The following is a 26,007-nucleotide window of genomic DNA, read 5'->3' on the forward strand; positions in this document are numbered from 1 at the left end:
TCTCTTGAAGCCCCAATCTGGAACAGAATTGTAATATGTATTACCGCAGTTTAGAGAATATGTTTTATATTACTAATTTTATTCCCCCTTCCTGCATTCATACTGCAATACTGTACTACAAAATGTGGACCTAGTATTACTGGATTAAAGGGGAGGTTGGGGGTTCCTTCTTATTTTATACTCACTTTTTGTACTCGTCTTCATTTAAACCTTTAATAGATTAAATCAGAAAGGAAAAGATAGCAAAGGGAGTCTTTTCTTTCAACCTCCGCAGAGCGCTGTTTCTCACCTCCAACACCAGACAGCAGTTGCTGAAGAAGGCTTATATAGATCTGCACAGGGTTGCTTTCACCTCCCTTTGAGGAAGAGGATGTTATGACGTGTCCAGAGAGAAGGTTTCTAATGTAACGGCCAATAGCTGGAGCATGATCCTGCATTTCGGCTAAGCTCTGAGAGGTGGGCACCACACCAGAACTGTGAGCGAGACACATTCGGAGGTACAGGACGATCTAAGCAGCAGAAGAAAACAAGATAAAAGGTTAGGGAAACAGGCCACTTGGCATTGGGAACAACAATCACTATCGGTCAGAAGGCTTCATTCCCTGAACCAAGATTCCCAATTTAGTAATACTAGCTAGCATTCCTATAGAGCAGGGGTCTGCAACCTGCGGCTCCGGAGCCGCATGTGGCTCTTTTACACCTTTGCCGCAGCTCCGGGGCGGATACTAGCGAGGGGAGGAGGCGCATTGTGCGCCCCGACGCTCCCCACTGTGGCGAGCGCTGTACTGGCTGTGACGTCGCATGGGGGCGGTGTGTGCGTTAGTCACGCACCGTCCCGACGTCACCTTCCCGCCCGCCCGCTACATTGTAAGGGGCATGTACGCTGGTCACTGCATTGAAAGGGGGCATGTACGCTGGTTACTGTTTTGAAGGGGAGTGAAGAACACACACACACACACACACACACACACACACACACAAAGGTAACTTGTTAATTTAACGTTTATTTCTATGAGGAGGAGTAATTCTGAGGGGTCAAACAAAGAAATAATAAAGTGACAAAAAAGTTATTTTTATAATGACGAGTTTTGCGGCTCCCAGTTTTTTTTTCCTTTGGAAACAGGTCCAAGTGGCTCTTTTTGTCTTAAAGGTTGCAGACCCCTGCTATAGAGCTTCAGAAAGTTCAAAGCACCCCAAATATATTGCCTCAGCTTTGTAAGGTAGGTCAGTATAATTATCTCAGAGTTGCACACGGAGTCTGAGGCTGGCAGCGTGGCTTGCGTGAGGCCACTCAGTGAGTTCCAAGCTTGAGCTGAGATTCAAATGGAGACTTCCCAATTGTAATTAAGTCTCTTGGTTACTACACTATTCCAGCACTCAAATTTGGGCATTTCTTTCTTTCTTTATTTTTTAAAGAAACAAATAAAAAAGTCAATATGTGCATTTTTGCAAGAACTGCAACTGTGAAAAGCAACATTTTGTATAGTGCCTTGGCGCGAACGCCTGCAAAATTGGTTAAGCAGCCTGGAGCTCAAATGTTAGTCTAAGTATGATTCCAGAAGAGTGTTGTCCTCGTTGTTTCTATGGGAATGTGTTAAAATTAGCCGAATCATTCAGCTGAATCAATAGGACTTTAATTTGTTTAGCTTAGACTGCATCATGCACAGGGCAATGTTCATGTCAGAACTCTATACAACCACACAGCTTGTCTTCTGAAGGATAACGTTGGTGCCTCCCTCACCTGTTGGGCAACAGAGCTTCACAAAAGGAATGCCATCTCCCACCTAACAATCCAATGTAAGAAGCCAGAGGACATCAACGCAAATCTTAAATTTCAGGCAGGTTCATGTGGGAGAAAGGTATATGGTTAGAGCTATCAGAACGGACACAAAATTTTGCGAAAGTGATACACATACCTCTCCAAAAGCAGCTGGGTTGAAAGGCATGACTGTAGTCCCTGTCATATATTTAGCAGGTGTTTTCATTCTGTGAGAAGCCTAAAGCAGGGGGGGAACAAAATATCTAACAGATGTCCAGGCAGCTTGTGCTCAACAACTCAACAACCATAACCTAATTCCTGTGCAATTAAAATGTATCGCCGCCCAACAACATTTGAGCCTTGCAGGGAGGCAAAACAGAAGCACATACTTGACTAGTTTGTAACAAAATGGATTCTAGCCTAATCACATACAGAGAAGACACCCAATGAAGGACTTCCCCAGAAGACCATAACAAATGAGGTGTGGCCCATAGGACTAATGCAAATTGCTCTTTTTATTATTAGTATTGGAACAGAGCTGGTATCCAAAAGGTAGCAGAGAAACACAATTATCTCAAAGTACCTTGTCCAGGAAGCACTAAGAAAGAGAAACAGCTGTCTTTCATTGGTATTTCTCAAGGTTCTGCTTAATATTTACTGGGCTGGTGTTTATTTATCACCCTTTCTTCAGAAAGGCTTGCCAGGTGTTCAGCCATCGAGGCAGCTTATGGCACCAGACTTGTTAAGATTAAGCATCAGTCTTCACACCATTCTCTTTTTTTGGTGTGGGCTGTGTATGTTGCATTATTATGACTAGATTCTGTACTGACATTACTAGTCAACAGGAGTTAAGCTGAAATTCTGTACCTTCTCTTGAATATACTGGACCATTTCTGGGAAGGAAGGCATCTGTTTACCACCGCTCTCCTTTTCATTTTTGCCGGGAATCGTTCTCAGCGCGCGTTGTGCCTCTCCATGTACTTCTTCCCGTCTTTCAAAAATTAAGGGGGGAAAGCCAGTTTGTGCACACAAACACACACATTGAGAGCGCGATGCAGAGCCTCTTCAGTGATGGCCACAAATCTGAGAAATTTTCCCACCAAAGAAAGCATGGACTGCCCTGTCAGTTCCCAACCTGTGGGTCCTCAGATGTTGTTGAACTATAACTCCCATCACCCCTAGCCAGCAAGCTCAGAGCTCAGGGATGATGGGAGTTGTAGTTCAACAACATCTGGGGACCCACAGGTTGAGAACCGCTGGGACCAATCAGTTTCAAATGCCCTTAAAGTGGAGATGAATTTATCAAGATGACAGTTTCCTTTTAGACTAGCTTTTATTGCCAATGTTTTTTATACACTGTACAGTATTTGAAAAGGTTTGTTTACAAAGGTATGTTTAATGGTTTTTTATATTTATAATCTGTTTCACTCTGCATTCTGTTATTGAAATTAGAGCATGTCTTAATACAACAGGGCAAATGCAAGACCAATTCTCTAAAACTGTACCAACTGCAAGTCTTTGGGTTAACCCCCTCATACCATCAAGCCACGATGTGCAGCTACAATAAAGCTGTCGTTGGCTGCCATCCTCCCTTCTTGCCTTTGCCTGCAGGATGAAATGACAAACATTTTTACAGACTGACCAGCCTCTTATGCCTATGTCAGGGAACTGCCATCAGCTCAGTGGCGAGAGGTGGAAAGGCAGCTGGATTACAGAGAGCCCCTAAAGATCGTGGGAAGCAGCACTTCCTCAGCGGAGGAGGGAGGTTCCGCCTCTAGTGGGGAAAGAGCTGCAGGGCTCAGAAGATGCAATAAAGAGCCAGGACACCGTGTCTGAGCAAAGCGGGGAGGAGGGAGGTCCCCCTTTACCCAAGCCTTCCCTGCGCAGTAGGTTTTCGTGCAGAGAGGGGAGGCATTGGGTGGGGGTCAAGAAACTACTCTGCTGGGGAAAGTTTAAGGACCGCCCACTCTCAGATTCTGCTAGTGACTGATGAAGACATGGAGTTTAGGCGTTCTACACTGTAAATGCTTTGCACCAATAATAAAGCCGTTGAAAAGACCAGTGAGGAATCTGTGCGCTCTTGAGCAACCACCCGATAGGCATAACAGCCTACATCCCAATTGACAAACATTTTTACAGACTGACCAGCCTCTTATGCCTACATCCCAATACTGAACCGTGTCCTAGCAAAAGACAGAGAAGGTGGAAAATGATAGGGAAGAAGAAGAAAATGCAGTCTGGAGAAGAGACCAGTAGAATCCCCTTTAAGCAGAGATGCTCTTGGTAAAAGTTCTAGGACCAAATGGTAGGCTGGTACCGTATCTTTAAAGGAGGAGTGTATCAGTCCTAAGGGACCGCTGCACGGATTACAGCAGCCACTATCAGAGTATCAGCCAGTGAAACTTCGAAGAGATCTGGAAACATGTAGAATTTTTGTGCCACTACAGTAGCCTTTTTACCCTGAAGGGGGGCTCCCCATTCTGTTTTAACTAAATCTTTGAAAGAAACAGACTTTCTTTTTTTAAAAAAAGAAAGTAATAACAATAAGAGACTAGTAGTTGAGGGTAAGTAGGAATAAGATTATAGAAAAATGCTGAAATGCAGGAACTAGAAAACTGACAGAAGAAGAGATAAAGCAATTTCTCTGTTCCAAGGTGAGACAGGGAAGGAGGTTGGTTGAAGACACATCAGTTGGCCAATCTATACAAACCTTTGTCATGTGATCATGCCTATCCTAGAAGGATGGGGAAAATTAACCCATTGTTTTCTGGATGCCTGCTGCATGCCAGCCACAGAAGACAATTACGCCCTTTAAGCGTACCACTTATTGTAACAGTAAATCTCTCCTTACAGATCTGACCTGCAGTGTAACATTAAACTTACGGGTCTCCTGCAGCTAAAAGAAGTAAGTATCTTGAAGGAATGTGATCTGAAGGGAACACCGTGCTGGCAAACTTTACAGCCACCTGACGTACTTGGACTTGAGGCTGAAAAGAAGAAATCATAGAATTGGAAGAGATCCCGAGGGTCATCTAGTCCAACCCACTTCAATGAAGGAATCTCAACACGAGGTTCTCCCCCATCTAATTTGAAACAATACTTCATCCTGCTTAGCTTTGCAAATGTGCTAGCAGTTTTATCGCTGCACCTCTAGGAGGGCTACACAAATCCCATCCAAGTTATTAAAAAATGCAGGTGCTTATATGAAATAAACATAAAGCAGAAAGGCAGCTACAAGGTGGGTGGAAAACAGTGGAGTAGAGGCACTCCAGATGTTAAAAAATGCTACACGCTGCCATTTCTTCAGCACCTTCCCCCTTTTTGCCCAGTAAAATGTTTATAGAGGCCAGAAAGCAAAATATCACCAAAAGTGTTGGTATTAAAAAGTGTAACACAGTACAACATCAGGTGTCTAGCATAAAGACAGATACCATATGGTCTTGCAATAATGTTCAACCTTTTGGATCGTATGCAGATGTTAATATTTTCTATCCAATTACAGTATTTGCAATACATGAACTCTCTTGTAGAACTACAACCATACTGAATTTTCTCATAGTAAAGGTAAAGGGACCCCTGACCATTAGGTCCAGTCGTGGCCAACTCTGGGGTTGCGATGCTCATCTCACTTTATTGGCCGAGGGAGCCGGCGTACAGCTTCCAGGTCATGTGGCCAGCATGACTAAGCCACTTCTGGCAAACCAGAGCAGCGCACGGAAACGCTGTTTACCTTCCCGCCAGAGCGGTACCTATTTATCTACTTGCACTTTGATGTGCTTTCGAACTGCTAGGTTGGCAGGAGCTGGGACCGAGCAACTGGAGCTCACCCTGTCGCAGGGATTCGAACCGCCGACCTTCTGATCAGCAAGTCCTAGGCTCTGTGGTTTAACCCACAGCGCCATCAGCGTCCGAATTAATTTTCTCATAGTCGTATCTAAATAATTCAGCTTGTACAAGAATGTTCTATGGGTTTTTAAAAAATAAATTCTAAATTTCTACTGTAATTGCTTATAGTTGTGTTCAATTTTGAAGCGACAGTGAATTAGTATTTTTAAGGTCCTGCTAAAAGTAAAGGTAAACAGGATCATTAACAGGCAAACTTTGTGACTACTCTCTGCAGTCTTCACCTGCTACAGAACTGGATTTGAATAATCTCTCACAACAGAAACATTGGATATTTCTAAACACACTACTTTCAAGTCTTTAGGTTCAGTCATATTGCATCATATTATATCTCTACCCCTTTGTTGACATACCTTAATTAGGTTTGAGGCCACAAGGGCCTCCATAAGAGTACGCGGGGCTCCTTCTAGATTTGTGTAGGCCCCAACCATCATGGACAAAGCCTCTTGAATAGCAAGCCTGGTGTCAGGATCTTCCTGAAATGAGATACATCCTTTAGTACCCAGCCTTACAAACAAGGAGTGTTTTCTAGACAAACTATGTCCGTGCATGCATGTTATTAAAGGAATTACTAACCTTAGAAAGAGCCTCAAAAAACTGTTGGACTAGTGCCAGGTCCTTGGTGAACAGCTGAGGTATTCGGCTGAAAGACAATGTCAGCATTTCAAAAGATCAGTTTTTGAGACGGAAGCAAAATATATACCCTTGCGGTTAACATCTCTATAAAATAGTGATATGTTGCCTGGTATTTGTGTACTGCTTTAGAAGGTTCAAACCACTCCACATGCAATTATTCGCAGAATATATATATTTTTTACTTTATTCCAAAACCGAAAAAGAATTACAAACATCATATTCAAAATCCATATTCGTTTTGCAACATAAGCCTATTACATAGTTGACTAGATTAAAATATACCTAATTGCTATAGACTTCCCTTTGCTATATATAAATGCAACGCAATTAGAAATATTATATTAGGATTTTTTATAAATTTCCCTATACCCCCCACGCCCCTTCAACCATGTGTGATCTCTTTTTTTTTTAACTTCTTCCATCTTGTTGTGTTGTTGTAGTTTAATAATTATTCAATTGATTCTTTTATTGTTTCCTTGCTTACCCCTGCACGTTTTACACATTATCTATTGATATTCCAGTTCCGGAACCGTATTTTTTCATGTCTTCCTTCACTCCATCCCATTCTTTAATTATTCTCTGATTAGAATGGCCTCTAATGATTGCCATCAATTTTGCCATTTCCACAAACTCACAGTGCTTGCTTTGCCATTCTAATAATGATGGTAACGCAGAAATTCTTACAAACGATCTGTAAGGTAGCCCAGTATCACTGCCCTGTATAGCAAAAATGGGAGCCTGACAAGGTGCATCTTATGCACAGGTACTGAAAAAGGAAGTTATACTGTGTTCAGTATAACTTATTCTCTAGTAATTGTGTTTGCAATTGCACCCTAGGGCACTTACTGGCATAACGCATGTCAGAGGTAAGATTTCAACCAAAAATGCCTTGGTTCATACCTAAGTGTCTTAGCCACTAGGCAACACTAGCTGTTAAGCAGGGCAGGCAATTAATTTTAACAGTAATCACAGGCTAGATCTAAATTGCCTGCCTCTACTGGTAAAAGTTTATTTTATCAAATAACCACCAGAGATCATTTTTAAAAATCAAGAAGTTATAGAAATAGGAATTATTATTTTTAATTCAAAAAACATTTATTCAAAAGTTACAATACATTTTCAACCAATATATTCCCTCCACAGACACCTCTGTGGTAACGGTGGCATTAAAATATCCTGTTCTTCTTCAATAAAAGAGAAAAGGGGAGACCAGAGCATGTCAAAGGTATCTTTTTTGGAGATGTTTTTGATTCGTCGCCGTTGGCATCTCTTCGGATCGTACAAATCTTTCCCCTTTTTAGAGGTAAATTTTGATAGGGCTTTTGAAGGTTAATTTCTATACAAAGAACTTATGAAGCATGCCATCACAGGCTTTGCTCCAAGACTACCTACCCAACATAGTTTTAAGCTATGTCAAGAACAGCTAGATTTTCAACAATGCCCTTTTTTAAGAAAGTGGGTTATCCCAAGCATTCAATAACAACCCTCCACACCAATTTAACTGAACAGCCGCGGAGCAGTTAGAAGATCATTATCTATTCCACATTCTACACACCATTATGAATTGCCATGTGATGTGGTAAACTAACTTGCTTGCCCGCTGTCAGAGCAACATAGCGCTTTGCAAAAATCAACCAACATCTTACATGTTTCAGGGCATTTCTGTTACCTGGAAAGTTTTCCAACAGCTGAATAGGCCATTGACAACAATTTGGGGTCCTTGAATTATTAAAAAAAAAAGCCAGTCAGCATAAAAGTGAGAGAAACAATACACAATCAGGTTTTCATTGCCCTTTATCCCCAACTATTACACTTGCATTTTACATCATCCTTCCCACTTTTTCTCTAACAAGAAAGGTTTCAGAGACACAAAAGTTCCAAAAATACAATAATCATCTACAGCGAGCCATTTCTGAAGGAACAGATGGGACTGTGTTCTTCACGCAGAGATGAAAAATCACAACATATGGCAGTGAAACTACTTCTCGTTCCTTTAATTTTATTTGTCAAGAAGGAAAAAGGAGCCTTGGCAAGTGGAAAATTGCAGATACAATAAGGCACCATGACAAGAGCTTGAAACAGCACGTAGGTTTGGGCAGTGCAAGCCCAATATATCACTTGTATAATTTGGACTTACATATGACAGAAGAAACACTATTCAAATGATCCAAGGCAGCCCTGTTTAGGGAAGTTTTTAATGTTTGATGTTTTATTGCATTATTATTATTATTATTATTATTATTATTATTGTTATGTGGGGAGCCATCCAGAGTGGCTGGGGAAACCCAGCCATATGGGCAGGCTATACATACACTATTATTATTATTATTATTATTATTATTATTACTACTACTACTACTACTACTACTACTACTACACTCACATGTGGATCTCTGGCAGTCTCAGAGATGGGAGCATCATACCCATGAAACAGGGCAGGTAGTTTATCCTATTATTCCCTAACCGTGCATGAGAAGATTGGGCAGAGTACTTGAACACCCCCAGGCCTGCACACAGCCTGCAGATTGGTGGCTTAGAGATTCTGCATCTGCTCTGGCCAGCTGTCAAAACCTCCTGGACAGGAAATGACTTCCAAGTACCCCTTGGATCTGCTGGTGTTACACACATGTGCTGCTGCAAGGAAGGAGGAGGGTCAGGCCACCAGAGCTGAACACACCCTGTGGAATTGTGGCTGCAGGTATCAAACATGGGCTATTTACATTAGTGTAAACCATGTTTATTTTTTTAGTGAAACTTGAGTGTGCCAAACCATACCCAGGGATGCAGACAGAGACGCCCTTGTCAGTCCATTTGTAAAATCCAGGACAGAACCCCAAACCTACTTTCACTAGGAAACCCAGGCGGTGGCAGCCAAAAGAAATGGAGCCAAAATGGAAAGAAACAATTAAAAATCAACAGCCCAATGAGGACAGAGTATGCTCAATAGCCATAGAAAGATGAATGAGCAAAAAACAGAAAGGGGGAAGGGGACCAAATGGCCTGTTTTGAGAGAATGCATGGCTGGAACCCTAAAGAGGAACATTCTTATTAGGGAGAACACACTGAATTGTTGCACTGCAGGCTCCCCCTCGTTCTCTTTCTTGGTTCTAGCTATAGCAAATATGAAGTAACTCCCCCAGATACAAAAAAGACGGGCATGTGGACGGACTCCTCGACTAAAGTCCCTCTTTAGAAATAGCCTTTGAACTCACCTCTTTATACTCATTAATCAGTTTTGTCAATCCATTCAGGAGCATCGGGCCCAGTGGCTTTATCTTACCATCCGGGCAACTGAAATGCAACACATGGAAGATTAAAGGTTTTGATGTATTTTTAAAGAAGACATCTGTCAGGTGCTGGTGGTGGTTGCTCGTGAGTAACTAGGCAGGACTCCGACCTGTCTTTTACAGGTTTTATTGGTGCAAACTATATACAGTGCAGAAACACAAAGTTCATGTCTGTCTTAGTCACTGGCAGATTCCGGGAGCGGCCTCTTCTGGTTTCTCCCCCAACGTAAGAACTTAGACACCCCAAATCTCCGCCTTCCCTCCTTACGTTTCATCCCTATGTGTAAGCTGGGCGACGGAAACAGCATGTCTGCCTCCTGGCCAGCAGGGCTAGGTGAGGCGCTTGCAGTGGCGTAGCATGGGTTGTCAGCACCCGGGGCAAGGCAAGTAATTTGCACCCCCTAACCCGTGGATTTGCGCCCCCTAACCCGTGGATTTGCACCCCCTAACCCTAACCCCGACGTTGCGCCCGGTGCGGCCGGCCCCCCCTGCACCCCCCACGCTACGCCACTGGGCGCTTGGGCTCTCAGTAGCATCTTCGAGCCCTCCCCTTGCTTGGCTCCCCGCTTCCCACTCTGCTCCACTGGAGGTGTGGCTTTCTCCATCACTGGACAAGGCGCTGCTCCTCAGGAGCGCCAGGGGCTCTCTGTATCCCCCTGGCTTCCTCCCCTGCCCCTGACAACATCCTTATAGCCACGGGTTTTCCTTGATATAGAACAGGGAGGACCAACTTCCAAGAGACTGCGATCTACTCACACAATTAAAAACTGGCAGTGATCGACCCCTTCTTTTGGGGTTCAGGTCAAAGTTGTTGAGGTTTTTTTAGGAATAACTTCCCGGGTTTTTTGGGGGGGCGGGGTTTCAGGTCAAAGTTGTTGAGCTTCTAGAGGGCGGGGCAAGGGGACTGGGGCCAGATGGAGGAGCCGGCGATCAAAAGTGATCTACCAAAACTTCCCAGGGATCGACCCATAGATAGCGATCAACCTGTTGGACATCCCTGATATAGAACAAGATCTTGTGCCACGCCCTCCCAAATGAAAGCTTGACTGGCCCCAGTCACTGCTCACTTTTCGGTATCCAATGAAAACCTAACTCTCCAAGGAAGCATTTAGGTGATAACACTGTACTAATGTGGCAGTTTTTAGGTATCCTTCTGCCAATTTCATGTGTTTTTGTTATTTTAATATTCTACATTGCTTTGCTGTGTTTTAGTTTTCAGGTTGTATCCAACTAAACTTTACTCTCCACCTTAACATAGTTTTAATCCACTCTTTTATTTTTCTTATTTGTCAGGACTAAACGCGCAGCGTATGAGATAAAATAGAATATTAAAATAATAGTAATAAATCTCTCCTGGTGGCATAGTGCCGTATTGTTGCTCAAGAGGACAAAACCCTCAGAAACGTAAATCTTCAGGCTTATCTCTATATTCCATTTCCCATTAATATGTTTCCGCATATGGTGGCATGACCAATATTAAAGTACTTACATTACACAAATATGATGCACAAATTGAAGAGACAGGGTTCTCAGTTTTGCATTGGTATTTGCACCAAAAAGTCCATCGTAGACCACCTAACAGAACAAAATAGCTCATTAGAAACAGTCGATATTATTTCCAGTTATTTTCTGAACCTATCTGTCCTATTTATGAAAGAAGGCATAATTAGGAACTGAATGTTTATGGAGCGACATTAAAAAAATCCTCTCAAAGTTTTCTGTGTCTCACTAAAGATCATATTCTATCAAATTATTATTGTTTTTTTAAAAAAAATCAGTAGTAGTTCATGAAAAACAGTGTCTAACATAAATTGCTCTTAATAAAGGTATCTTGTATGCGACACTTCACTGCACCCAGTCTTGTTTAGCATAGAAGTGCTCTCAGATCCAGTACCCAAAAAGCTTTATTGTATAGCATTAGTCCAAGTATCACACTCCTTGAGCTAGTGCCGTATAGTTCTTTGAAGGCTGGACTAGGACCTGGGAGATCAGGGTTCAAATCCCCACTGAGCCCCAAAGCTTGATGGGTGGCAACCTTAGGCCACTCCATGTCTCCCAGCCTAACCTCTCTCACGTGGCTGTTGTGTGGATGAAATAGGGAGGGGAAGGTGGAATATAAATGTATTAATAAATAAAATAAAAACAAAACAAAACGATCCGGTAACCGCCACTGCCCATGATGTAAGGTGACAGTTAAAGCCAGAGTGTTAAGGCCTGGATTCAAAGAGGCTGAGAATTATGAGGTGAAGACATTACCTGAATATTTGCAGGAAACGTTTCTGCAGCTTGCCTGGAGCGCAAAAGATGAGGGACTATCTTTAATTTTACCCGTGTGCTGACTGGATCACGTTTCAATTCTGGTTTCAGAACAGCTCCCTGTTATGAACAAATAAGGGGTTACGGGTGACTTCAGGAAAGGCATAAAGCTAATGATCGTCAAGGCAATGTTTACTCAAAAGTTATTCCCACTGTAGGACTTCATTTGTAGTAAGCATGCTTAGCAAGGCAGCAAAATGCTTCCATGAATTTCTATTCACAACAGTTTTAAGCGATTGTAAATCTCCATACTAGAGGCTGGTGTGAAAAGTTCCACTCATTTACTTATTAATCTTGTGAACACACCAGCGGCCATGACTTAGGCCCAGAGAAGAGCACAAGAAGTATGTGAAAATAACAGCCCTTCCCCAGAGTCACTCTGAACTTGGCACTTCTCTTATGGCCAACAGCTGCCACTACTTATTAATTTGTCAAATTCTCTTTCAAAGCCATTTAAATTAAGAGCGGCCCTGAATTCCATAAAATCAATTGTGCCTTGTGTGAAGACGTAATTTCTATTTCTTGTGTACTGTGTATCAAATCCGTTTAAACTGCAAAATGATCTCATGAATTCTGACCTTTCCTTAATACTCATGGGGACGTGACAAATTCTTATCTTTTTTTTTTTTAAGGATTAACTTTCTTCTTGCGGCAACGGATGAGGCTTACATAGCGCTTTATTTGCATCTGGTTCTTTGCACACATGCAAAACCTCCATTCAAAGAGGTCTTAATATGGAACAGCAATGTCTTAAATGGCTTGCTTTTGTATCTAGATGGAAATGTCTAGTTCACATGAATCAAAAAAGGAACGTGGAGCTAGGAAAGCAAGTCTTACCTCCTTGGTTTTTAGTGGTATGTCCCCAAGGTACACTTTATACATCCTGTTGATGATGGCTGGATTGTTCCAGTCAATCAAACTAAAGAATGTGTCAAAAAGGATAAATATTTGGTAAGGTCATAGGATTAATGATGATTACACAGCATTTACTTTTAATTCCTCCTTCCTCCATTCCTTCCAGAAGCAGACTTAAATATCACACTTACTGAGTCTAAAATTGCTGTGAGCTCCCTCTCCTACGTCAAATGAGTTCTAAAGGAGACCTGACTTAGTGGGGTAGGCAAAGCCATTTTTTATTTATTTAGATAGGCCTTTGGCTTACAAGCTGACATGTAAACGTGTAGCAACTGGCTCTTTTTTTTAGTGATGTCTTAAATGCCTTCTTTTCAACACTACATTTGATTTCAATTTAATTATTATTGCTTTTAGCTGCCTTGAGCAACCTTAAGTGGAAATGATAGATACAAGTTTAACAAGTAACAATATATAGAAGAAACTCTCAACAGTCATACGCCTGTAATTTGTCCAGCCTTATTTTCTTCAGAAAGTTTAAAACTAACCAGCTAAAAAAAAGGGGGGTGTCCTACAGTACAACAGCATCAAAAACTTAGTAAATGCTATTTGTCAATGAATGCCATGGTAATAAGCACAATCTTGCAATCGGTGAAAAGAAGGGTGCCTAATATTTAAGCTTCAGTTCCTATTTTTTAAAGAAAAACTCCAAGTCATTACCTTTGCTTGCTTTTGAGTTCAAGGTCTGCTGCAGTGGCTACACTGTGCCTTGTGTCACTGGAGGCGATGACCAGGTGTATGATAGCTTCAAGTTCAGGCACCTGCTCAGCTTCGATGAACTTCACAATGCCCAGTTTACACTGCCAGGCAATGCAAAGGGAGGGGGAAAGGAGGGAAATCCGTTAGTCTATTCAGGAACACAATCTTCAAATTGCAATAACGAGGACTGAGATTCTTTTATGTGTTTAATTGCAGGATGGTAGAGCCAGATAAGGGTGGATGGTCAGTTTATCATAGGCTATGCTATGAGAGTGTTAATGGGGTAAACCATAAAATACCCCCAGTGACGGTAAAGTACTATTATTAGGGCTGGCAAGGTGGTTTGGGCTAGATTTGCAGCTACCAGATAAGCAGGAAGGGTTTCTGAACATTCTCTCTCATAATAAGGTTTAAAATAAAAAAGGTAAAGGACCCCTGGACAGTTAAATCCAGTCAAAGGCGACTATGGGGTGCAGCGCTCATCTCGCTTTCAGGCCAAGGGAGCCGGCATTTGTCCACAGACAGCTTTCTGGGTCATGACTAAACCACTTCTGGCACAACGGGACACTGTGACGGAAACCAGAGTGCACAGAAACACCGTTTACCTTCCGGCCACAGCTGTACCTATTTATCTACTTGCACTGGTATGCTTTCAAACTGCTAGATTGGCAGGAGCTGGGACAGAGCAACGGGAGCTCATCCCATCACACGGATTCAAACCGCCAACCTTCCGATTGGCAAGCCCAAAAGGCTCGCTGGTTTAGACCACAGCGCCACCCGCATGCATGCACTATTGCTTCTTTGTCCCTCTGATATTTTGGGTTGTACCAAACTAAGCCCAGTGAAATTAATGGGCCTGAGAGTTAGTTGTGTTCACCCATTTTAATAGGTCTGTGCTAGGTAGAGCTAACATTGGAGACAACCTTTTGTATTTTATATGGTTACCTTTGTAACTAGATCACGAGTGAGCCAGGCTTCAAATGGCTTCAAATTCCCCCTACCATTAGATCTCACATGAGTGAATGCAAAGCTGGGTTCAGGGGAAGAGAATGCAATCAAATATCAGGCTCCCAAGTTTGCATGCATGCATTTGGCAATATCTGCACCCATCTCGGACATAGCCTTGCACTGCGACGCATTTGCTTTACCTGTTCCAGCTGTTCCGGCGTCCATGGGCTGTCCCCGATTACCCGCTTGGCCGCGTAAAAGCTCATTCCTGGAGGAGGCTGAGGGATCCCAGAACCTCCGGAACCACTTGATGAAGAAGAGCCCTGTCCAGCTGGGACACTTTGGCGACTCTGGGATTCATTCAACACGTATCTAGAGGAAGAAGGAAAACACGTGAGGATATTTTTTTGGGAATTCAGATTCCCAGGTGAGGGCTGGTGAGCTAGTGGACAGGCACAGGATGTGCCAGTAACAAGTTGTTCAGATGGAAAAACTTCACCAGAGTAGGCAACTGCAATCCCCTCTCTAGTCATCTGCAGAGGTGGCACTGCAGCACAGCAGGGGACAGGCCAGCAGTCCCGTCCTCCAGCAAACTCCAAGGAACTTATTCCATATTCCTTTGGGAAGAAAGTATCACTCAAACACATCTTGAGAGCCTACTTTTTTGTCTAATGAATGAAAATGCAAACAAGAAAAGAGACTTACATATACCAAGTGTTACCATAAAACCCTACTACAAAGTAATTAAACAGCTCAGAAACAAGTACAATGTATACAAAAAGGCAACAATTCTTCCAAAATATTAATATCATTGCTATAAATAAAGAAACTTAAAAGTTATCAGGCATCAGTTTAATTTCAAAGAAGTGAAGTTTTAGAGAGCATTCATTGTTGAGAACAGTAGTTAATCAACAAGAAACTGGAAAACTCTTGTTATGCAATAGTCTCTTCAACTACTATATAGTCTTTAACCATACACTGTGAAGGAAAGCATTTTAAATATGAGAGTTTTCAAACCCCAGCCCATTTTGTGGTCTTGGCAAGACTGGCCATTCACTTGTATGAGAACAGAAACAGCAATGGCTGAACTGCAACATTACTTACCCATAAGGCATAAGGAGGACATCTAACATAAAATCCAAGAGCAGCTGCACAGTCTTTGGTTTCTCGGCAAGATTAAACGGAGAAGCTGCTTTCAGAGGTTCAACAGGGTATTTCATGTGAAAAAGGGTTGGTATTAGAAGGTGCATTAGGCTGAAAAACAATTATATTTACTGCCACTGTGAAATATGCCTTCATGATCGATTAGTTTTCACTTGATACCTATCACAATGAACACTGAGAGTGAAAGCAAATTCATGTCCACCCAAAGCAAATGCTGAAAATGTTCAGAGGCTATTTAGTTTATGTGCATTTTCTAAATCTAGAATCGGGAGCTTCAAGCAATATAGTCCACATAAAAATTACGCTTCTCTTTTTACAGAACAACTAATCCCAATGGAACTGCATTTTCAAAACTCCACTGAAATTAACTCAATCCAATGGCCATTTGTAGCTCAAAAGATCATAACCAAGATTATGATTAATCCATATACGTAGAAATGTTGCTTAACAAATGAAGCAATATCAGTTCTAAAGTCCACATTTCCAGAAGTGCCTATGATGCAGAAGTTGAGTATGCCTCTTGACAACAACAACAACAACCACAAAAATTCCCTGTCTGAGAAAAAGAAGGAGATCATTCTAGATTAAACTCTGAACCAAACAACAAAGTTGTGCTACTGGGAGACAGCATAATGAGTCCCACTAGTTCAATATGTCTTTCCCCCCCTCCTCTCCTCAAGTTCTCCACAAAACAGTTCTGTTGGGGTTGGGCGAACAGCATATAGGGACAGGAGAGGGGAGACCTTTCCATTAGACAAGCAGAAATGACGGAATGATCTCCATAGTGCTCTTCTGATTTCTACCCTTAGCCTTCCTCCTATTAGTTTTCTGCACACAAGAGATATTTCCACATCGGCAAACAACCAAACCATGCAACACTCTCTCCTCTAATGTCTAAACTTGAAGTGGAAGAGCCCCCTAAAGGTTATACCGCAAGATTTTTCTCAACATGTAATTGCAGTCTAAAATGCAGTCAGACCCATTAAAGGACATCATTTTTTTTGGGGGGGGGACAATTAAAATTAAGACAATACAAAAGAAGTTGTATTCTTAGAACATCATACCTGTCTTGCTGGGGTTGAGGTTTTCCTTCCATTGCAGTAAGGAGAGTGGGAGCAAGCTCACATTGCTTTTCCACAGGCAAACGAGGGTAACCCATCTTAACGTATATTATGGTGAAATTCTGCAAAAGTACAAGATAAATCTACACAGAACCACTTCAAAGCAACAGCGACATGCAACAGTAACAAAGGTTTAAGAAATCTGTGCAGAATAATCTTATTGGCAAACGCTATCGCAATCCCCATACAGTTGTATCTTGGTTCTCAAACATAATCCGTTCCAGAATTCCGTTCAACTTCCAAAAATGTTCGAAAACCAAGGTGCGACTTCTAATTCGCTGCAGGAGCTTCCTGCATTCAATCGGAAGCCGCATCATGACGTTCGGGTTCCAAAGAACGTTCGAAAACCAGAACACTTACTTCCGGGTTTTTGGCATTCGGGAGCCAAAACGTATGAGTACCAAGGCGTTTGAGAACCAAGGTATGGCTGTATTTGGCAGTCAACCAGTCCAGTTCATCAGAAGTACTATAACCTGATTCGCCCTGAGCAAGAGTGATGTGCTCTTAATGGGGCTGATTGCAGAAGCCCATTTCCTAACAGACGTAGGTTGCTAGGAGCACTTTACATCAACACTCCAGGCAAAATTCAAGGTTGTAGCTTTGACTGCTAAAGCCCTTAATGGAAAGTGCCTATTAAAACCTAAGAGCTTGCGTCCCCCTCTGTGTCCTGCCACAATCAACTGGAAAAGCCATCCAAACCATCTTTGAGCTTTTACATAGACATTTGGGTGGCTGTGTAACCAACGTCAATCAACTACTGCACTGACTTGCCAAAGTTTCAGCCTCACCCTGAAATTTGTTTTTTTAAATCTGAGAATAATTTTGGCAATGGACCGGGGCAGGCACTCAAAAGAAACGAATACAGGCAATCAACAGCACTCAAGATTCTGACAAAAAATCCAGGAAGTCTATGAATCTATTTATCTATCTTTAGTATTTAATGTTTAAAAGTTTGGGTTATCAAGCTCTTAACTAGATGTCTGTGTATCTTCTGTGTCAATGGGACAGGCTGTAGCTCAGGGATGGAGCACGTGCTCTGAATGCAGAACGCCCCAAATTCAATCCCTGGCACCTCTAGGTAGGGATGGAAAACACTCCCAACTGAATCCCTGAGAGAACCACAGGTAGTCAGAGTAGACAAGACTGGGCAAGACCGACCAGTGGCTTCCTAACGAGTCTGGGTCTTATTTGAATGTTAAAGGTCATGCATGAGAATCTACTGATGTTACTAATTCAACGCATGTCTCCTCCATCCATTTTCAGTGACAACTATTTGAGTTTTTGAAACGACAGAATAGTTAAGACAACTGGATGAAGTTTCTAACTATAATAAGCCCTCATATTTCATCAGCCGACAGCTTTTGAAAGAAGTCACTTACTGTAACAAAGGACACCGCGGAAGGATCCTGGTACTGGACCAGCAAAGTCTCCACCGGCAGCTGGATTTTGGGGCGACTTTTGATACGTTTGTTCAGGTGAACAAGCAATTCCATAACCTGAAAGAGAGAAAATAATCATCTTGGATCTGACCGATTTGGGTTCTGCAATTGTCAAAGTCCAAGCTATAATGAGCTAATAATTTCTAGAATACCAAAGGAAAGTGAATGCAATACTCATATGGTATCTCATGTAACCATTTTTTAAAGGAATGAGTCCAATGAGTTATTATTTTTGCCCGAATGCACTATTGAGTCAGAGAGACAATCTGAACCCGAACCCCAAAAAATGAACCAAACATTTATATTTTTTTGACCCAGAACACATCCCTGAATAATATTCAGGCTGCCAGCCCAAAATAAAAGCTTGACTTTAAAAACAAATCTGATGATACACAAGCAGGCTCCAAACAGAATAAATTGCATGCATCTAAAACTAACATATGGGAGGATTTTTAATCATTGTCTTTGTATATGCTTCTGTGCCCAGGGAGTCTATACTTACCTTCTTACGTACTCCTTCCTGTGTACTGGAAAGCTTCAGAAGAACAGGTGGTAGGAATTTGGATATAATATTCTGCAACTGCTCATCCGTTTCTGCATGGCCAAGACGTAAAAAGACACGCTCAAGCTGATCTATGAAAAAGAAAGGGGGAAGATGAATTAAAAACTAGCAAAATCTATGACAAACAGCAAAACAGACACAACCCAATATTACTTAATTCACCACTAAAATAAAATGGACCAACTGCATTATAGTGCTGTTTAACCAAAGCTCTTTGGTTGTCAAGAATGGATTCAGTTCATTATCCCACTGCAAGAAATCCAGCAAAATATCTCATACAAACTGGGGGCCGATATCAGTAACCAGTGTTTCCACTGCACAGACAATTTTACAGCTCACACTACCACATGAGAATATTTGTGTCAGCAACAGGGTCACCAATGGCCATTTTGATTTATTTGATTTACTTTGTAGCCAGCCGAATCTCAATAAATCAGTGTGGATTAATTATATATATAAACACACACACACAACCTCCACCTACACGCATATGGGTCTAGCCATACCGAACAGTAGATACCAAAAGCTCCAATGAAGAAAAGAATATTTCACTGTTTCCAAAGTACAGGCTTTTGGAATGGCTCATTTACAGGTGGGTCAGGCATCTAGAACACTAGCTTCCTAGAAAATATTGTTAAACTGCTTTTACATCATATGCTAGCTTTCATTTTTGCCCAAATGACGGCCTATTCCAACAATTGCAATAAGAGTTTCAATGGATGTCAATGAACTAAAGCACTTGTTGATTAACAATTTTAATCAGCTAGGCCATAAATTAATGACACACTTCTTTATTTTTTTAAAGTACTGGTGTACTGATCATCCGACACAAGACAAAAAAAGGTAGCATTTTTATTAAAGTTTAAGTTATCTCTGAAGGCCTTTATGATTTAATTGGTTAACAGGTGATTCCTCAATTAATCACTGTCATACTTATTTCTTATCACATTCCTTATCATCATACTGCTTTGCAGTACACTATTTGTTTCTCTGCGACAGTGAAGTGAAAATTACTCTCATCTAAGTTTTTCAGTTCTACAAATAGGTGTGTAAGAGAAGTATGGTTCAAGACAAGAAGTGAAATATTATTATCTACACCCCTTGCTCTTCAAACGTTAAGCCATCCAAATAATATTTCCTATCTTCTTATAGGTTTTTTCCTATACTATTGCACACAGTAATATGTAGTCGTACATATATTCCTTACATTAAGGCATCTCTACATTTTTCTGGTCCTGTGTGCTATGTTACACTGAACACAATGCTAGCACCTCCACCAACTTCTTTTTTTCAGGTTCTATAGGTAAGTTGCTAATCACGGGTTGTCATAAAATGGCAAAACAAATAATACAAATCATCCAACAAGAAGGGATGAGCTAAAATCCTGCTGCAATGAAGCGCTTCTGCTATGAATGAGCTGCTTGCTCAATGGCTCCAAACACAGCAAATGTGATTTTAGGGGTCTGGAGAAACAAGACAAGGACCAGTCTGGAAAAAAAGGGAATCCATATTCCATATCCCTTGAGCGGATTATATTCATGTAAAAATTTGGAAGAAATCCCAAATAAGAAAGCCTACTTTATTAGAATGTAGCACCTGTTTCACACGATAGCTTTTGTCTCCTTGAACTTCTAGGACTTCCCCTCCCTCAATACTTTAAAATGAATGCCCTGTAGCAGGCTAACCATACAATACTAGCAAAGGTTCAGCTTTTGACAATGACACCGAAAACTGATACACACAGCACTTTAAACAAACAAACAAAAAAAAAATCCAGAGTGAAATAAGTACCCTATTGATTTTCTAAAACTGTAACTTCCTCTTTTCAGATATGAACCCCAATTTCAAACTTATTCTTTTTTTGTGGTAGCTTGTTCCATTTGGTAAACATGTGCGCAGATGTCTTGCTTGTATCACTTTCTCAAAGTCCGGGTAAGAAAGGGGTACCCCAACAGTGAAAGTAATGGCATATAAATGCCCCTTAGATAAGATTTTCATAGTACCACATCCAGATACTTTCACTACATCATGTTGATACACTGAGTACGAATGGAGGCAGCCGTGTGTCAGGGGCTTGCCAAGACAGATGCATTTCAGGGTAAGTCTAGTCAGCACAATATTATCTGTGGAATGTGGCCACAAAGAACAGGCCTTTTACACAACAGAATTTTCAACTACAGGGCTTGCAACAGTAATGTTCTGCAAGGTGGTTTGGGATAATGACTTGCATCCAATTTCAAAGTGAGGACATCTATTTGCAAGGGCACTGCAAACTTTAAACACTGTAATCATAGTTGAGAATCCAGCTTTTAAAGGCAGCGTAATTTAAAACGCTTCAAAAGAGTAAGGTGTACTGATTTCTCCCCAAAACCTTGTTAGAAGAGCACATTTGCCAGGAAGAGGTGAATTCAGTAATCCTTGTTTGTATTATTATTATTATTATTATCATCATCATTTCTACCCATCTTCTATGTTTAAAAACACACTTATTTTACCATGAAAGGTGGAGGGAGGGGTGTACGATGGGCATCAATAGCAAATGAACTTTCCTGATACAAATGGACCTCCAAAGGTTGTTTTAGTACAACACAATATTTCTGCGCTCCTGGACCAATGTGAGAAGCTCCAGGACACATGATTTGACCTCATGGGGTAGCTCCTTCCTACAACAGTGTTACACCATTTTCCAGAAGCAGCTACTTAGGCACAGGAAGGCACTGAAGGATGCTCTATTTACATATGCCTCTTCATGCTACCCAGGCAGCATAGGAACATGAGAACACAAGAAGGGTCTGCTGAATCAGACCAATGGCCCATCTATTCCAAACTCCTGTTCTCACAATGGCCAACCTGTTACCAACTAGAAGGCCACAATCAAGACCTGAGCACAACAGCACCCCCTCCTCACCTGCAGTTTCCGGCAACTAGTACTCAGGTAGTAAGATAAAGGTAAGTGGACCCATGGACGGTTAAGTCCAGTCAAAGGCGACTATGGGGTTGTGGCGCTCATCTTGCTTTCAGGTCAAGGGAGCTGGTGTTTGTCCACGGACAGCTTTCCAGGTCATGTGGCCAGCATGACTAAACCGCTTCTGGTGCAACGGACACCGTGACAAGTGCCAGAGCACACGGAAATGCCGTTTACCTTCCAGCTACAGCGGTACCTATTTATCTACTTGCACTGGTGTGCTTTCGAACTGCTAGGTTGGCAGGAGCTGGGACAGAGCAACGGGAACTCACCCCATTGTGCAGATTCAAATCGCTGACCTTCCGATCGGCAATCCAAGAGGCTCAGTGGTTTAGACCACAGCGCCACCCAGTATACTCAACTCAGGGCGTATACTGCCTCCAACCATGGAAGCAAAGTACAGCCATTCGGCACTTGAGATGTGTGTTTTCAGGACCCACCCTATACTTGTGAATGCAACATGTTTTAACTGTTTTAAATTGCTATAAACTGCCTTAAGACCTGCTGGTGAAGGGCAGGAAATAAATGTCATCACAATAATAATAGTAACCACTGATAGCCTTAGGAAGAAATTGTGCTGCAAACCTTCCTGAACTGCAGACTTAACAGTGATAATTAAATTACAGGGCACACTAGGAAAGAGAAGTATTGCTGGTATTTATTTATTTTATTATCATTTATAAACTGCTTAATATTTCAACAGCTTAACAGTCGGCACTATTTCATGAAGGAATTTTAAAAATTAATAAAAATCATGAGGTGGCGTGTCAAAAGATGTTGTGTCACCTTTCATCAGAGATGTCAAGAGTACTGACCAAATGGTGCCAGTGACGCACACTTTCCAAATCTCGCATGCGATAGGTGCACGCCACTCAAGTGCCGGCACGATTCCTCATTTCAAACTTATCATCATGGACTTTCACAAAACAATTGCAACAATCGTGCAGCATCTGTTGTTTTTGAAACCTCTGTCATAGATTCAAAGGGACTACAAGTCTAAGCACACTCACCAGAATGTACGGTAATTTCTACAGAACTTAGTAGGTCTCACTTCCCAGTAAAGGTGCTTCTGAATGCATTGCATGTGGCATTAAGCAATGCATCCCCTCTCAGACTAAGCCAAACCAAAACTAAGTGTGAACAAGCAAGCAGGCAGGTATTCATAAATAAAACTGCTGCCACTTCACTCCAGTCCCAGTCCTGCTACTGCTGCATTACCCAGAGATAAGACAAGGAGGTTTAGGTATGTGCAAACCCACACACATAGTTTGTCTCCCAGCAAACAAACCATGAGTACAGCACTGGTCAAGAACAAACCTTAGCTACAACTTGCAGCTTGTTTGAAGTGAGGCAAACCATGGGTCCAATTTCACTTATCACACCGAGCAAAATTATGGCTTAGCTTCCGGTTGGAGAAAGACCCGGAGAGGAGCAAAATGGTTCGGATTTTTGTTCCGTGTACTCACAGTGTTTCTCTTTCACACTTAGCCATGGTTTGGCTTAATGTAACATGCTAAGTGGACCTGTTAAGTTAGGTGACAACCAGGCCACAGATGGAAACTGCATGTATGTGGGTTGCTTTACACGTTTGAAATGTACAAATAATTTTTGTTACACTAAGTCTCCGCTAAGTATCAGCTAAGACTGCTTTTAAAAATACATGCTGCAGGTAAATTAGGCAGAAGGCAGAGAAAGTTTACTTATGCTTTAAGTCAGCCGTTCTGGTGAGGAGCATAACAGAAATGGAATAATTCACGAGCTAAGCATTTCTAAGTACTGTATCATTTCACCTCCCAACATTTTGGAACAAGTACAGAGACAAATCATGTCATTTCAAACCCAAGAAAACCAAAGGGTTGGGGCACGGAGAAGGCTTACTCAAGATCAGACAGGATTACATATCCTGAAGGAGGAAACGGAGATCAGAAGGTTTTATTAAGGGAATGTTCCACCCAAGCACCACAGAAATCACAATTACAGCCCCAGCCTCTGCATCTTTGCTCAAAATAAATATTACATTCCACAACGTGACTTTCTACCAAGTCCCATCACTGTTCCTCTAGGATCTCTTCTGCAGGGACGAAGCAGGAACATGCGGAGATTGTGAAAGAACCATTTTCAATGAGACGAAAAAGAAAAATACATTTCCCAGCTTGCCTCAGTGCCATAAACTGCAGGCATTTCCTGTCACAAAGAATTACTTCCACGCCCCAGCAGAGCAAGGCTTGGGTCCCTTTAACATGGGGGGGGGGGGGTGTTTGAAAGAGAGAGAGAGAAGCACTAAATTTGGAAGGCAATGGGGGGTGGGGGTGAAGGAGACCTGCACCAGGCAAGACACGTTGGGAAATCAAAAGCTTCTCTCGCGCTGGCAACATGCTCTTTTCTTCCCCAACATCTCCACGTCTGAAAGACGGAGGGGGGTGAAAGGAAGGTGACCCTTAACAGGATCTCCCCCACCCCAGCTCCCCACCCTCCAAAAAACCATCCCAATTCTAGGTGGATCCAAGAGACTCCCTAGAGCCGGATGCTAACCCGGAAAAGCAAAGTCATTATTGCCGCCTGGCCTGCACTTTTCAGTGTGATAGGACAGGAAGAATCAAATCAAACGGGGGTTATGGGGGGTGGGCGCTTTGGATTTACTGCCCCAGAAGAATATAAGGGGGGAGGGCGGCTTTGGATTCGTCAAATCCCCAACGGGAGCATATCTATGGCAAGCATGCCTCGTTTCCATCGAGAATAACGAAGCGCACTTACACACGATTCTTCAAAAGAAGGGCTTATATATATTAAAAAAGCAGGGTGGGAAGAAGAAGGGTGTCAGGGCACCGATATAGATAGATATATACAGTATATTGCGCGCCCCCTCCCCAACCCTCCTCCGCCCCGATGCGTTACTTTCAATTTCCTAATATGACTTTGCACAACAGAGGCCTAGGCGCCCGGCTTCCTCCTCCTCCTCCCTCCTTCCCTTCCTCTCCCCCATCCTTTCGGGGCAAAACCCCCTCCTCCTGCCCCTCTGCCGGCTCCACATTTGCCCCCCCCCCATGCGAAACAAGGATCTCCAGAGCGAGCGGGGTGCAGGGCCCTCCTCCGGCGCCCACCCTATAAAGAAGGGCCCGGCCACTCCCCTGCTGCAAGGAGCCCCACAAAAAAGAGGGAGCCACTAGAAGACTATGGGGAGGGGGAATTAAAACTTGTCAGCCCACCTCTGCCCCCCACACCAAAAAAAAATCCCCCTCCCCAAACTCCTCTCTGTGCCAGAGCCCCCCACTTACTCAGCTCGTCCTGGGCAGCGTTAGCGGCCGCAGCCATGTTGTCAGCTGGGGGGGGTGTGGGAAAAAGAAGGGAGGAGAAGAAGGGAGGCTTAGCCGGTCGCCCTCCGGGCTCCGCACCCGTCGCCCCCTTTCCTTCTCCCCGACGTCACCCCGCTCCCCCCCCCTATGAGCTTCTCTTGCTGAGAGTTGAGCCCGCGGAGGGAAAGAGAAAGAGAGGCAGAGAAAAGGGCTGCTTTCCTTCTTCTTCTCCTCCTCCTCCTCCTGTGACTCTCCCCTGAAACGCCAACCACCGTCGAGGCGACGGCGGGGCTCGATGCCCTGCGACTCTCCCCTCCGCGTGTGCATGTGCCTCGCACGCTTGCCTTGCACACCCTTCCCCACCCTGCTCGGGTTTTATATTTAGAAAACGCTGTGTACGTCGCTCAGCCCGCCAGCTTGCTCTCTTTATTTTATTTTATTTGCCACCCCACGTTTTCCTCCTCCAAGGCGCTCTTCTTCCTAGCCCAGGGAAGCCCCAGTTGCTCCACGCGCAGATGAACTCAAGGTTACGATAAGTCTTAGGTGAGGACACCCTGTTGTGGTGGTTGTTCCTCTCCCTGCGAAATCTGGTTTTTTTTGGGGGGGGTGGGAACCCCCATGTGCATTCTCATCACAAGACGGGAAAGGAAAACTGACCTGCCTCCATGCTGACTTCCATGGCTTAGTGATGTTCTGTCTACTCTTGTCCTCGCTGACCCGCCGCCCCGTCTAAAATGAAGTGGTGGTGGTGGGAAAACAAAAACCAAAAGCACTTAACAAATAAAAAGGAAAGGAGAGTTTCTCCCCCTATCTGCGGAAGGTGATTGTAGCAGTCGGGATTGTTTCTGCCTCGAAAGGTCTTTGAGCGACGTGGCTCATTGTTTTAGAAATTCCCAGATGTAGACTTAAGTAAACCTCCTGTAAATCCTAGAGCCACCCCCTAAGTGTCCCTATTTTCCAGGGACAGACCTGGATTTACAAAAGCCGTCCTGATTTGATGCCG

The 26,007-nt window shown here is 42.8% G+C and overlaps 1 protein-coding gene across 8 annotated transcripts in view; it reads right to left on the bottom strand.

The window, feature by feature from the left end:
* The window catches only part of ECPAS (Ecm29 proteasome adaptor and scaffold), a 62,558-nt gene extending 36,753 nt beyond the window's left edge, over window positions 1-25,805 (bottom strand). For 2 of the 8 annotated variants that reach the window (XM_083482204.1, XM_083482202.1), the window contains exons 1-18: window positions 25,662-25,805; window positions 18,687-18,817; window positions 18,125-18,241; window positions 16,689-16,807; window positions 15,565-15,714; window positions 14,661-14,832; window positions 13,474-13,613; window positions 12,739-12,820; window positions 11,842-11,961; window positions 11,075-11,160; window positions 9,511-9,589; window positions 7,968-8,017; window positions 6,239-6,305; window positions 6,016-6,138; window positions 4,643-4,746; window positions 2,627-2,750; window positions 1,917-1,997; window positions 290-509 (exon numbers count right to left, since the gene is read on the bottom strand). In XM_083482204.1, the coding sequence (XP_083338330.1) occupies window positions 290-509; window positions 1,917-1,997; window positions 2,627-2,750; window positions 4,643-4,746; window positions 6,016-6,138; window positions 6,239-6,305; window positions 7,968-8,017; window positions 9,511-9,589; window positions 11,075-11,160; window positions 11,842-11,961; window positions 12,739-12,820; window positions 13,474-13,613; window positions 14,661-14,832; window positions 15,565-15,714; window positions 16,689-16,807; window positions 18,125-18,241; window positions 18,687-18,817; window positions 25,662-25,683 (1,987 nt within the window). In that variant the 5' untranslated portion in view covers window positions 25,684-25,805. Of the gene's footprint in view, window positions 1-289; window positions 510-1,916; window positions 1,998-2,626; window positions 2,751-4,642; window positions 4,747-6,015; window positions 6,139-6,238; window positions 6,306-7,967; window positions 8,018-9,510; window positions 9,590-11,074; window positions 11,161-11,841; window positions 11,962-12,738; window positions 12,821-13,473; window positions 13,614-14,660; window positions 14,833-15,564; window positions 16,519-16,583; window positions 16,808-18,124; window positions 18,242-18,686; window positions 18,818-24,986; window positions 25,509-25,661 lie in introns of those variants that run through there. The other 6 variants (XM_083482203.1, XM_083482201.1, XM_083482207.1 and 3 more) reach the window with 4 other exon arrangements.
* Window positions 25,806-26,007: the final 202 nt, after the last annotated feature.

The sequence above is a fragment of the Podarcis liolepis genome (genome assembly GCF_965112155.1).
Source record: "Podarcis liolepis genome assembly, chromosome: 17".
In the NCBI taxonomy this organism is placed as follows: domain Eukaryota; kingdom Metazoa; phylum Chordata; class Lepidosauria; order Squamata; family Lacertidae; genus Podarcis; species Podarcis liolepis.